At 41.6% G+C, this 12,141-nt stretch overlaps 2 protein-coding genes across 2 annotated transcripts; one reads left to right on the forward strand and one right to left on the reverse strand.

Annotated features, from left to right (window-relative positions):
* Positions 1–253: 253 nt before the first annotated feature.
* Positions 254–7,866, forward strand: adpgk2 (ADP-dependent glucokinase 2). The gene is made up of 7 exons (XM_047581581.1): positions 254–707; positions 2,028–2,187; positions 3,106–3,296; positions 3,431–3,527; positions 3,724–3,860; positions 4,406–4,542; positions 5,112–7,866. Exons 1-7 carry the CDS (start codon positions 512–514, stop codon positions 5,673–5,675), a joined length of 1,482 nt encoding a protein of 493 aa, XP_047437537.1. The 5' UTR covers positions 254–511; the 3' UTR covers positions 5,676–7,866.
* efcab2 (EF-hand calcium binding domain 2) lies at positions 7,563–12,083 on the reverse strand. Its single transcript, XM_047581585.1, has 7 exons — positions 11,659–12,083; positions 11,377–11,461; positions 10,494–10,566; positions 10,137–10,213; positions 9,531–9,573; positions 9,278–9,344; positions 7,563–9,182 (listed from the first exon to the last, which is right to left on the reverse strand). The coding sequence occupies exons 1-7, from the start codon at positions 11,744–11,746 to the stop codon at positions 9,046–9,048; spliced, it is 570 nt and encodes a 189-aa protein (XP_047437541.1). The 5' UTR covers positions 11,747–12,083; the 3' UTR covers positions 7,563–9,045.
* Between the last annotated feature and the right edge of the window lie 58 nt (positions 12,084–12,141).

A 12,141-nucleotide genomic window follows, 5' to 3' on the forward strand; every position in this document is an offset into this window, starting at 1 on the left:
ATTGAGTGTTACTACTTCATGGATTAATTTGTCTTCTAATGTGGAAACGAAATGTGGAAAAAATCCACCTTTAGATTACGAGAGTTTGTTTTTAGTATGTAATTATCTGGGTTGTCCTAAATGAGTCACTTCCGCCTTATCAGCAAACACAAACACCGCCCCTCTCCACGTAGTAGACTTTAAAGATGGTTACTTTTCAATACCAGCGTCCGCCCATTATCCAACCAAGGAAGCGGTGCTACAAAATAAGACGTGTGAAAGTGGTCAACTTCGCAAAACAACTTCAGAAAGTGTTTGGAGGAGGAGTAATAAGAGGGATGATGTGGTGATGATTCGAGTTCAAAACTGAACTCCCGGATATTGTTCAGTATCCGCCCATTTGAGGTACATCCGGGACAGCCAGGCTCTCAAAGCGAACAGACCGGCCGACCGCGCCGCACGTTACTGGTCGAGAGGAGGGAGCGCTTGTTCATTACTGCGCGAGCCGCCGCCGTAGCCAACACAGGGAGCGATGGAAGGGGGAGGCAGGGTGTCGTGGATGAAATACGGGTCTGCTGTGTCCCTGTTTGTGGTTCTGTTGGCCTTCTGGTTCCGCTCACCCCAGAATGCAGGACTGGACGACCGCCTGGACACCGTCCTGTCCTCTCTGCTCCGGGCTGAAAGCAAAGTCTTCGTGGACAACGTCGCCAGACCGAGAGTGGCTGTGGGTACGTACTGAGAGCTGCTAGCCCACAGTGGATAGCTTCACACAGTCCGGGGGGTATGTGGGGTTAATAATCACCAAATCCGAGGCGAATGGCATCCGAAATATTAATTCGCTCCAGATGAACATTTACAGCATTAACCTTATTTATTTTTTACCCTTTCGCTAATGAAACAGATGGTGGTTTGAAATCAACATGTATTTTACAGTATAGCTAATAAAATGGCTAATGTTATGTTGCGTTATTGCTTAAAATTCTAACAAAATACAGGGACAAAGTAAAGTGAATCTGAAATGGTCATGAGACAAACTATCACAGTTATCAAGTCAAGGGGATCTGAGAATATGTTATGTTGCAGCCACTAAAGCCACAAATGAGTTGCACAGTCATCAGATTTTCAGCAGAAATCCTCCACGAACCAGTTGGAGACCAGGGCTTTGTATTAAAATGCTGGTAAACATCCATGTGATAGACACTTAGTTTATCCTGAGGGCCCTGTGGAGCAGGACAAAGACATCAGTCTGTCACTCAACAAGCTTCTCTCACTGATAGTCCCCACAGTTGTCCTCTGTCCAGTCTCTCATGATCATGGCTAAAACCTGTTCCTTTGGACTGTGAGGAAAAAAACACTAAAACAGTCTTATCTGCCCAACCTTTACCCAGATCATCAGCAGGTCCAGCCACAACGTCCACACCTGTTAACTTTGTAATTGTTGGTAATTATTCGAAGTCTAATCTGTTAATATTCAGAGCTATAACACAGTGTCAAATTGACAAAGTGTCTCAGAAATGCAACACAAATGCTGAGGACATGACAAGAATTTCAAACTGTTATTTACTGAAAATCAATAAATCAAAATAAACAACAACATAAAAAACAACTTCCTGACAGAGATGGATGAATCAAGCTGGTGCCACTAAGTCAGATTAAATAAATGTGAAATCTTTTTAATATTTCTTGCTTCTCTGAGCCATTTTTCCTCACTGGTAAACTATCTGGCGTTGTTATCCTTTGTCTTGGCATTTGTTCAGACTTGACAGGGAATGTTTTAGCTCAGAGCTATGTCTTGATGAGAGACATTCGATCCAGCAGCTGAAACTGACGACGTGTTTGATCAGTTGACCGTCCGCTGCAGCAGCACTGGACGCAGCAGCTGCGTGGCTTGTGCGCCTGGTTTTAGTTGAGTCTAACAGAAAATGCAATGTCATCTTGCGATGTTATCTCTTCATCTCGTGTTTGTTTACCCAAAATAATTAACCGTATACCTGCAGCTCAGTGTGTTTTTGCTGCGTCATCATCTCTCTTTGCTGCTTGATTCACAGGTTTTGGAGGTTGTGTTGACTTGATAGTAGATGGTGTGTCGTTGCTGAAGAAGATAAACCTCCCTTCAACGGACCAGCCTCTACATCATGACTACATAGAAAATGCTGAGCAGCTGGCTCAGAGCTTTGCCTACTTCTTTGCACCGGGAGCTGCTGCAGAGTAAGTAAAGTTGTGTGACAAGAGCGAGCTGTCGAGTAACCCGAGGTTTACACTGCTCTAATGAAAATACATGCACATGAACATAAACCAGTACACCTGCAAATATTTGAATGTGAAAGTTTAAGTGTTTGGACAGGTTAACTGTGCCTTCCTGTTATTGTTTTTGTTACAAGAGGATACAATGTTCGTGAGAGCAGAGAACGACCATTTTAAAACAGTTTCCTTGTCGCACCCCGTGGATACACACTTCCTGAAAGACAAAAAGGCCAAGAGCATGTGTCAAAAAGCGCATGTTCTGTATTTTTTTTAACTAATAGGCATATTTTCCAGTGACTTTTACCAGTTGAACTACATTTAACCTTAAACTAGAAGTTGAACTAGGCAAAACTCAAAAAAATGCAGACATGCCGCTTTTACAACGCTCTGAGTCTGTTTTTGGACTTGGTATGTTTACTGCACACAGCACTGGCTTCATATTTCTCGTATGACATTACTCGAATAGTTGTTTAAGGAGTTTCTCTCTCTTATTTTAAATGTGTCATTCTCCCTAAACAAGATTTGTCTACAACAAGCTCAGGCGAATCCGTATCTTCAGCTTTTGGTACCTCAGACATGTCTTGATCAGTGGCATCAGTCGGAAAATATTTTCATCGACACACAGACAATATCCTTCTGGGGGGAAGGTTATTAAAAATAAACTTTGACCCGTTTCACTGAAATTGTTGTTACATTCAATAATGTCTGCCAATAGACCAGTTTAACGGTCTGTGTAATGATGTATAATTTATGTATTTAATGCCACATCATCCTACCTCAATAAGATCAATGAATGATAAGAAAGACAAGGAACAAATGTTGTAGCTGCTTTCAAGTTTCAGTGTTTCCATTTTCTCAACGTTTCACTTGTTTTCTTTGCAGGCGTTTCATGTTTAATGACACCCTCTTCAGTGAGCTCGTTGAGGAGGCGCGTGACTTACCTGGGAACAGATGGTCAGTAGGCGGCAACGCTCCGGTAATGGCTGGTCGCATGGCAATAGAGGGATGTGATGTGTTGCTAGGGGGAAGTTTCAGTCCCGATTTCACTGATGTCCTGTCCCAGCACATTACAGGTAAACGCACAGACAAACGCACTGTTACGACTTTCACTGATCTGTCCATCTCATTTTAATAATCACGCACACTGGACTTTTCCTTTTGTACTCCCTCCTCCTCTATTAATTATTTTATGCTTCTGTCTGTCTAGTGGCGGGTAACATAGTAGAAGAGCCAGACATTCACCTGATCCTGGAGTATCCGTCTGGTGCCAGCTGGGGGAGGTACACATCACGTAGAGCCAACAGGTAAGTCTTATTGAGATCATTTTAGAGCACCGGCTCTAAAAACACACACAAAAGTGTGTGTGTATTAAGACACGTTTTCACTCTTTATATCAGGCTCTGGTTAACACACACAAACACATACACATATATTTAAACAAATGTAAGACTTGCCTGGTAGCTTTATTTGGCTCTGTTTGTTTTTGTTTGTTCTTTGCAGATATATAATCCACAGTGATGACCACAACCCCTACCTGGCCTCTATGGAGGCGTTTGCTGAGAAACTAAAAGACTTTCAACCAGATCTGCTGGTGGTGGGTGGGCTGCAAATGATGGACAACTTCCCCTTCCAGTCAGGTCAGAAAAGACTGTGACAACCTTTATTTATTTGAAATTAATTTCGCTCAAACAGTTGGTTACGCTCAAAGGTTAAATAAGGCCACGGGCAGTTAATCTTTATACACTCATGCTGATAAGAAAATTACTTTTTGATTAGCATTGTTCTCTGAAGTCACGTCTGTAGATAAGAGTTTGGGCTCAAATAACTACTTCATTCAATTTAAAACATGTTTTAATGGCTGTTGATGGGGACAGGTCTTCAAAGAGGGAATAAAAGGCGGTCAGACTGAGAGGACATAGCAGGCACAGGCAGATCATAACTAACTTCTCCCTCTGAACCAGACTGTTTGTACAGTCAATCATCTGTGTGCTATTTGATGTGACAGTCATTTTGTCGGCGCTTTGTTCTTCTCCCACATCCCTCTTCTATCGTCTCTCACCTCTCAAACTTCCCTTCCCTCGTTTTCTTTTCATTGTCAGTCTTTTCCTTCAGCATCCTTTTACCTGACATGCCTTCTTCATATTTCCTTTCTCTTCATCTAACCTTTCTTTCCTTATTCCAGGCGAACGAGGCGCTCTCTTCTCCCGCCTGGCAGACCTGCTGTCCTCCACGAAGCCACAGATCGGGATCCATTTCGAAATGGCCAGTTTTGTGGAAGAGAGTATAATGGAAGACCTGCTCCACTACGTCATCCCCCACGTATGTGTGACTTCAACATTTACATTAACGCAAGAGAGTCAAACGATCATCAAACACAGGGATGAAAAATAGAAAAGTCTGAGGCAGCGTAGTTCAAATGTGCACACAGTGTCGGGTAGTTTGAGATTTGTTTAGTAAAATTTGTTGAATACATTGGTAAACAAAACCGGCACAGTAGGAACTGCATGTACCTCCCTTTATTTACATACTGTTTACATCCAAAAAAAAAATGAATGATACATTCCTCTGTTTTCTTACTGTCACAATTTAGAATTTTTGCTAAAAGTCTTCTGCTTGGTATTTCTTTTTCAACTGCAGTTATTTTATTCCACTCAGCTCAGAAACGTAACAGTCAGCGAGGCGTGTACCTGAGTGTGACGTATACTAAGAAATGTTTAAGATCACAATCTTTTTTTTTTTTGGTTTAAATACCCTGCGCTTACAGTGTTAATGATTGTGAAAGACTGTCTCTCATTGCAAAAACCTGGTTGCAACAGTGTGTTTTCTTTTCTGAGATGCTCAGTTCGGTTGATGCAGTTTAATGAACTGGTCTAATCCTGTTTTTTCAGGCGGACTCTTTAGGGATGAATGAACAGGAACTTCCCAACCTGCTTAGCCTGCTCAAAGGCTCCAACATCACCGTGTTGTCAGACCCGAACCCCCGAGTAGCCACTGTCCTCGACCAGATGAGGGAGGTCTATCGCATCCTCAACCAGCGCCACAAGGATTCACTCGCAGACAGTGACACAAGCGGTGGTCAAGCTCAGGTTAAGCCGCTGACCCGGCTCCACGTCCACACGCTGGCCTTCCAGGCCATGATCGTGACGCGTGGCTCCCAGTGGAAGAACACTATGTCGGCCACAGCCAAGGCCTCGCTCACAGCCAACCGCCACGTCTGTGGCTCTAACGACATTGACCCCAGCAAAGCGAGGCTCATCATGGACGACTCCTTCTCTGTGAGTCGGCGGGAGGGAAGCCAGCGCATCCCTCTGCAGGAGACCAGGCCTGTCAGCTGCTGGGATGAGGACGACTACGAGATCTGCGTGGCTCCAGTGCTGGTGTGCACCGAGGTTTACCAGACCGCAGGTGGAGGGGACAACATCTCAGCCGCCGGCCTGGTGCTGCAGATCTAGTTTAGGACACGAAATGATCCATGCTTGTCTAGTACGAACTAGATGTCGGCAAACAGCGTGACTCTGGAAACTTGATCTGGGCGTGACACAAACCAGCCGCTGTGGCAGGTATCAGGCTAACGGTGGTAACCTTTGCAGCTCGTGGGCCTAGTGGACCATGAGGAAATTTATTGTTCTCATTCATAGGAGTCAGATGATGGAGTGCAGTGGTTGTTCAACAGGCTAGGCCACCCACTCTTTGAATATATGAACTTGGTTTTGATTTTGTTTTTGCTCATGAAGAACCAATCAACTCAATAATCAGTTTTGACAACTGAGTGATTTCTATGCTAACCAGACTTTCTGCAGTTAAGTCTCAGTTAGGTGTGTTTGTGTTTACATTGGACGAGGGCGTCGTCAAGGATTTAATCCTCCCTTGTGTTAACGTTGTCAGGACATAATGATTAATTCTCTGTCTCTGAGTGTTGAGCCCCTTTCACTCAGTTATTTGACCTTTAGAGCCAAAACACGTCCCACCCATTCACTGTAGTCATTGTCCGACTCTAGTGATTTTAATGGCCTGTCCTTTTCTATTCCTCTCAGGCCTTCAGTCAGGATGAGATAAAGAGGGTGTGTCAAGTTTTGCTCGGCTATTGGATGAATTCTTTTGACCACTTCGCTGTGCAGCGATTCAAAAATGATGCTCATATATTAGATATGAACCGGCTACATTAAAGCTACAGCTCAAACCAGTGAACAAGCCTTTGATCTCAGCTGCCTTTGAGCAAAATGCATTTTCAGACCATTTTACTGAGAGGCCGTCCTGCCTCTTCCCTCTTCTGTCCCATTCACTAAGGCAAAGAAATATTTATGGTAGAAAGCTACTGGTCTTCCCAGTATATGTGAAAAGTGTGCAGAGTAGTTAGGGTGTGTTTCTTTTGGTTTGTCATTCCTCAGTAGTTCCGTTGTGGAGCAATCTTGCAAAAATGATGTTAGGAGGTTACTGGATATGATGTCAAAAAATTTCCTCTCTACCTACATGCAAGGGTAGAGTGGTTTGTCCTTCCCTTTGTCAATCACCTGTTGTTGTCTCTCTCTATTTCCTGTTTCTTCGTCATACTTGTATCTGTCATAGTTCCTCTTGGTCTCTACCTCTCACCTTTTGTCAATTTCTGATGCTTTAAGGACCAAATAAGTGTGGACTGCTCCAGATAACGTTGCTGCATGGGAGAAGTTACTGGCATGCGTCTCACATTTCACATTATGTGTTTGGACACAGTGAAACATAGTTACACGGATCTCTTTACTTGAAGCCATGGTGTTGCTCACCATGAATCCCATTGATTTGTGGAGTAGTGGACCACTCGTAAATGTTTCCATACGTTTCCTTTGTCTCTCTTGTAGTAGGATTAAAAGCCAGACAGCTCTGCCCTCAGTGTCCAGCTACAAGAATGATCCAGCATGATGTGTCGTCTTTCACTTTTCACCTGTTTCCTGATATTAATGAGATAATGTTGATCTATAGGTAGAAGTTGTGCCCTGTCTCTACACGACCACTTATATTCAAATGCGTATTTATTGATGCAACTGGACTGAACTGGTGATGCAGCCTTACAACTTCCTCACCATGTACAAACATTCCTCCACAGACCGAGCTTCAGTTATTTTCTTCACTCAGTGTAGTACACAATTTGTTGAGAAACGTGTTCATTGCTTTCTTAGCGATGTGATGTCGAAAGCTTACAGCCACATTTTAACGAGGAACACGTTCAAAAGGACGATGGCCAGAGAAAAAGAAGAATGTAAAGGCAAAGAAATCCCTTTAAATCTTTTCCTCGCGAGTCTTTTCACCGTACTGATTTGATGCTTTTGTTTAGTTAAACTGAAAGTAAATGAGCCTTTTTTCTGTTTTTACTTCACGTTTTGTGAAAAGGGAACTTTTCGTGCAGATTTATTTCTATCACTATACGCTAATGATTTCTTTTTTGTCTTAAACAGTGATTAGAAGATGACGGGTTGTGTTAAACTGTGAACTGGAGCCACCGCATGCATCCATGCTCATATAGAGGTCGGCTTGTGTTTCCCTCTGCAGTACTTATCTAAGCTTTAGATAAGTCTAATCATCCATGTCCCAAAGCTGTGTTTAACTGTTTCATGCATGTTGTTTATCCAATGCAGAATCACCTGAGATAAAAGTCTACGATGATTAAGCGATCATTGCTTTGTTTTGTTTTTTAATACGCCAAGGGTCATTTACTGCAAAGCTAATGATCATTAAGACACAAGACACCAGCGATAAAGACGCCATCCTGTCACTGCAAAGTCACCATCACGTAGTTTCCTCCCAACATTTAACACGTTTCATTTCATTTAGCATCACTTCATACTGGTGGTGTTGTTGGCCTTGGTTTTGTTACTAATTCCTGCTTTATTTATGTACTTTGGCTGCACCTACTGACGCCACCAGGGTGCCCAGATACTGTAAATAATTTATGTTCTCACTCAGGAGCTTGTCAGTCAGATGTCAAATTACTTTTAACGTTGAAGTTTCAGAGTGGCTACTTCGTATCTGCAGCTTAAGGAAGCTTAAGGATCAAGCCTTGAGTCCATGCTACATGGGATTGTAGACTGAATATCTACAACGGTGAACATTTTCTGTTCAAAACCTGGCTTTACCGTGCTTCACAGCTGTAAATCCTGTGCAGCAGAGCATGCTATTTTGAAACCCAGCGTGTTGCCTTAGACTCTATTTTCAGCCCACACTCTGGGTTTGGAACAGCAACAAGCTCTTGTTACAAGTAGCGTTTCCCTCTCAGATTTAGATGCATATTTTAGCATCGTCAGATCACCTCACAAAGCCCCAGAATCCACACACCAGCAGTCTGAATGACTTCACTGTTAAACCCACTCAAGTGCACGATTACAACCAATATGTCTTTCATTAGCTACATGATGATCTCGATGTGTGAATATATTAACAAAAAGTGGACTGCTTTCAGTCAAATCGATTTATACTATATGTGCCCTTTCCTGTGTAATGTGTTTCATGAGAACATCTCTGCCAGATCAAACCTCTAAATACAAGAGCTTTGCCGCAATGTATGAGCTAATACCACTGATAAGTTTTCTTAAATCTTCCCATTTGAACAAGCATTTTGATCTGAATCCAACAATGATTTTACAATTTAATTAGTGTAATAATGAGAACTAAACCTTGTTTATGTATTAATTATACCATGGTGGCAGAGCAACAAGTCCATATTAAAAACATACTGAGAAAAGAACAGACACTGCTCTTATGGCAGCTGAGCGTCTTGAATGTGAACATGAAAATGAGAGACTGCACTATCTGCAGACCATTTACACAAATTGTGTGAGTTTGTGATGGTCCTCAACGTTTTGGATAACCCTTCATGTCGGGGTCAATAGTCAGCTGGCTGGTTAAGTCTTTGTAATAGATCAAGTTCTTCTCACGGTCGGCGAGTGCTGTCAGCATCTCATCCACCTCCATCTGAGTAAAGGGCTCACCTTGAAAACAACCATGAATAAGCACAACGCAGCAACGGTTAAAAACTCTTCCTGCATTATGGGTCATGCTGTGGGCGTCAGGGCTTATGCGTTACCTTCTTGTGTCATATACTTTATCAGCTCCTCAGGCTCCAGGTATCCTTTCTTTTCTTTGTCCAGAACCTGGAAATGCCGCGGTAGCACTTTTACACTTGAACAAATACTATACATTATTATACTGCACAGTTGCTTGTATTAGTAAGGGACATTAAAGGGATCTCCAGTTATACAGATCTGGGAGACTCTCAATACCAGGCAACTCATTTTCATTTACATCTCATTAACAGTAACACTCGTTACTGTTCTCACCTCAAAGGCCTGAAGCAGAAGGTCCTCAGGGATGGGAGGGAACCTAAAAGACAATAATAAAGATATGGTGTAAAAGTACTATTTCAGAACAAATCGCAAGAGAAATGTGTCGGTTACGTTTTTTATTTACATAACTAAAAGATTAAAGAACACAGAGTAAGCCACTACAGATTTATAATACACAACTGTTCAGTGAAATGCTGCTGTAGAAATCTCATTATACAGTATTTACCAGATATAAACGTGATCTGAAAACTGATGCATCATTCATTGATTCACAGCAATAAATGTTATACTACAAGAACAAGCACCTGCAGTCACCTCACCATCTAAATTAACTATTTGCATTTATTCACATATGTCTGTGAAGGTTCTCAGTCATCCAGGTCATAATCCGAAAGGTGTTGAATAAAGGCAACTGGACTTGTAGGATTTCTTGAAGACGTTTCGCCACTCATCCGAGTAACTTATTCAGTTCTGATAGACTAATGGGAAATTGAGGTTTAAATAGGAAAATTCTGAAACTTGCTTAACCAGAAACTGGGGTCAATATTTCACTATTCACATACATTCACACATACACTGTCGATAACTGAACTATCTTACTTGTTCTCCACCAGCACTTTAGTCATGGCTGGGAGGAACCTGTCCAAATGGACATATCCTGTGTGATCTTCTTCCACCTGGTCCGAAAGAACAATGTTCTTTTGTTTTATTATTTCATTTAAATACTTACATTTTACATTCTGCTTATAATGTCACTAAGCATAATAATAATTTTCTCTGTACATTACTAAGTCAGACTGACTGCAATTCCAGATTTGCACAACAGTAAATGAAACAAATACTACTCACTAAAAATATCAAATGTACATTTTTGAACACTTTTTGTTAAGGGGATCAGAAGAAGATGATGTTTGCCTGGTTCATTTAAAATAAGAAAAACCAGAAGTTAGTCCTGACCTCAGCTATGAAGTCATGTAGATCGGCCTGAGAGGGGAAGCAACCCAGTGAATATATAATGGTGCCAATCTCCCTAAAAAAACAAAAACAGGGCGTTAATGAAAAGAAATCAACCGGATAGTTTCAGTTAAACCACTCGTATACTGATCTCACTGGTTTATTTATCTAGCTGCACTAGATTCAGTGGACGGCCTTGACCTCAAACAGACATGTTTCACCGTTCACCAAACAGTCAGGAAGGAGCAGGGATACAGTAAAAACTACAGGACAAAATGGGTGTAACTTTCCTCATAACATTCATTATGTTCACTGTGTAATTTACACTCTATTTAAAACGCAACGTGTCATCTGTGGCGTGAGGTTCTTTAGAAACATACTGTCAAATGAACTTGTTAACCAACTATTTGGACTTGACAGGACATGTATATTTATATATACAAGTTAGTAGTTAGTATAATTTAGAGACTACCACAACAAAAGCAGTGACCTGTTGCATAATAATCTCCTTTGAACACAGAAAAGCACCTTTTATTTAAAGAGACGGGCCTGTACTTGAGTGATATATTTCAGATGGACGTGTAGAAAATGTTCAGCTACATCAGTGATTTTACACAGTCACTTATGCAATAAACTTAGAAAAGGCTGATAAGTCCAGGTTTAAGCTGAAACCCCTTTGCAGAGATTTCCATGAGCTCACAAACAAAAGATTCACAAACTTGTCCTGCAACTAATAGAAAATACTATTTCTACTGCATTGCATTAGAAGGACCATTATCAAAACGTACTTTTAATTTGTTAGTAACACTTGTGTTTTTTAAATGTTGTAACTCTGGACCTTTAAACAAAGTGTTTTTACATTGTGCTACGGGCTATTAAGACTCACCTGACGTCCACCGTGTTATTAGCCTGATAATCAAACGGCTTGAAGGCAGCTTTGATGTCATTTTGTACATCTGTCAGGTTGGTCTCTGGCAGAGAAAAGGAAAACAAAGCAGAGCACAGAGCTAACAGTTAGCTAGCCTTTTACTGCAGAAATAACCGCTGAAGTTAAAATATTACGCTATCACGGAGCAAGACAAAACGAAATTACACCTGTTGTTTCTGTCTGAACATTATTATTTAAACCGCTGAATAGTCGGTAGATAATTAGCTAGTTAGTGCTAACCTGCACTTTGGCTGCTCTCCGCCATGACTGCCCCGTTGTTAGAGTGTTGCCTAGCAACCGAGTGGCGCTGCCCACATAGGAACAACATTTTTTATCATTTTCATTGTCATTTTCCAAATCAGGCTAAATTAAACCTAGCGTGTGTTTATGGATGATTCAAAAATTATGTCTTTGACTAAACTTTGTTTGTGACTGAGGTCATTGGTGGTTCTCTTCCGTAACTGTGTGGGTTTCAGGGTGAGTCCGAGTGGGTGTTGATGTATTATAGGTGTAGTCCAGTGAGGACCAAAATCCAGGTCATTGGCTCAGTCCTAGTACAAGACCTATACATGCACTACCTGGGGACAACCTATGTATAACTACTGTGAGTTATTCCTTTGTTTACAGCTAAGACTGGTGTGTTTCTGGCATTATTATTAACTGTACTGATGTTGATAAATGTGTTAAATGTGGGCAAACCGTAATGCTTCATCAGCTTTTCCC

The sequence above is a fragment of the Mugil cephalus genome, chromosome 3 (genome assembly GCF_022458985.1).
Source record: "Mugil cephalus isolate CIBA_MC_2020 chromosome 3, CIBA_Mcephalus_1.1, whole genome shotgun sequence".
Classification (NCBI taxonomy): domain Eukaryota; kingdom Metazoa; phylum Chordata; class Actinopteri; order Mugiliformes; family Mugilidae; genus Mugil; species Mugil cephalus.

Coding starts and splice junctions, on each gene's coding strand:
- adpgk2 (XM_047581581.1), top strand. CDS start 512: ATGGAAGGGGGAGGCAGGGTGTCGTGGATGAAATACGGGTCTGCTGTG. Junction 3,297..3,430: donor CCTGTCCCAGCACATTACAG/GTAAACGCACAG, acceptor CTGTCTGTCTAG/TGGCGGGTAACATAGTAGAA. Junction 3,861..4,405: donor CAACTTCCCCTTCCAGTCAG/GTCAGAAAAGAC, acceptor TCCTTATTCCAG/GCGAACGAGGCGCTCTCTTC.
- efcab2 (XM_047581585.1), bottom strand. CDS start 11,746: ATGTTGTTCCTATGTGGGCAGCGCCACTCGGTTGCTAGGCAACACTCT. Junction 11,462..11,658: donor GGAGAGCAGCCAAAGTGCAG/GTTAGCACTAAC, acceptor TTTCTCTGCCAG/AGACCAACCTGACAGATGTA. Junction 9,345..9,530: donor TTCTGCTTCAGGCCTTTGAG/GTGAGAACAGTA, acceptor CGGCATTTCCAG/GTTCTGGACAAAGAAAAGAA.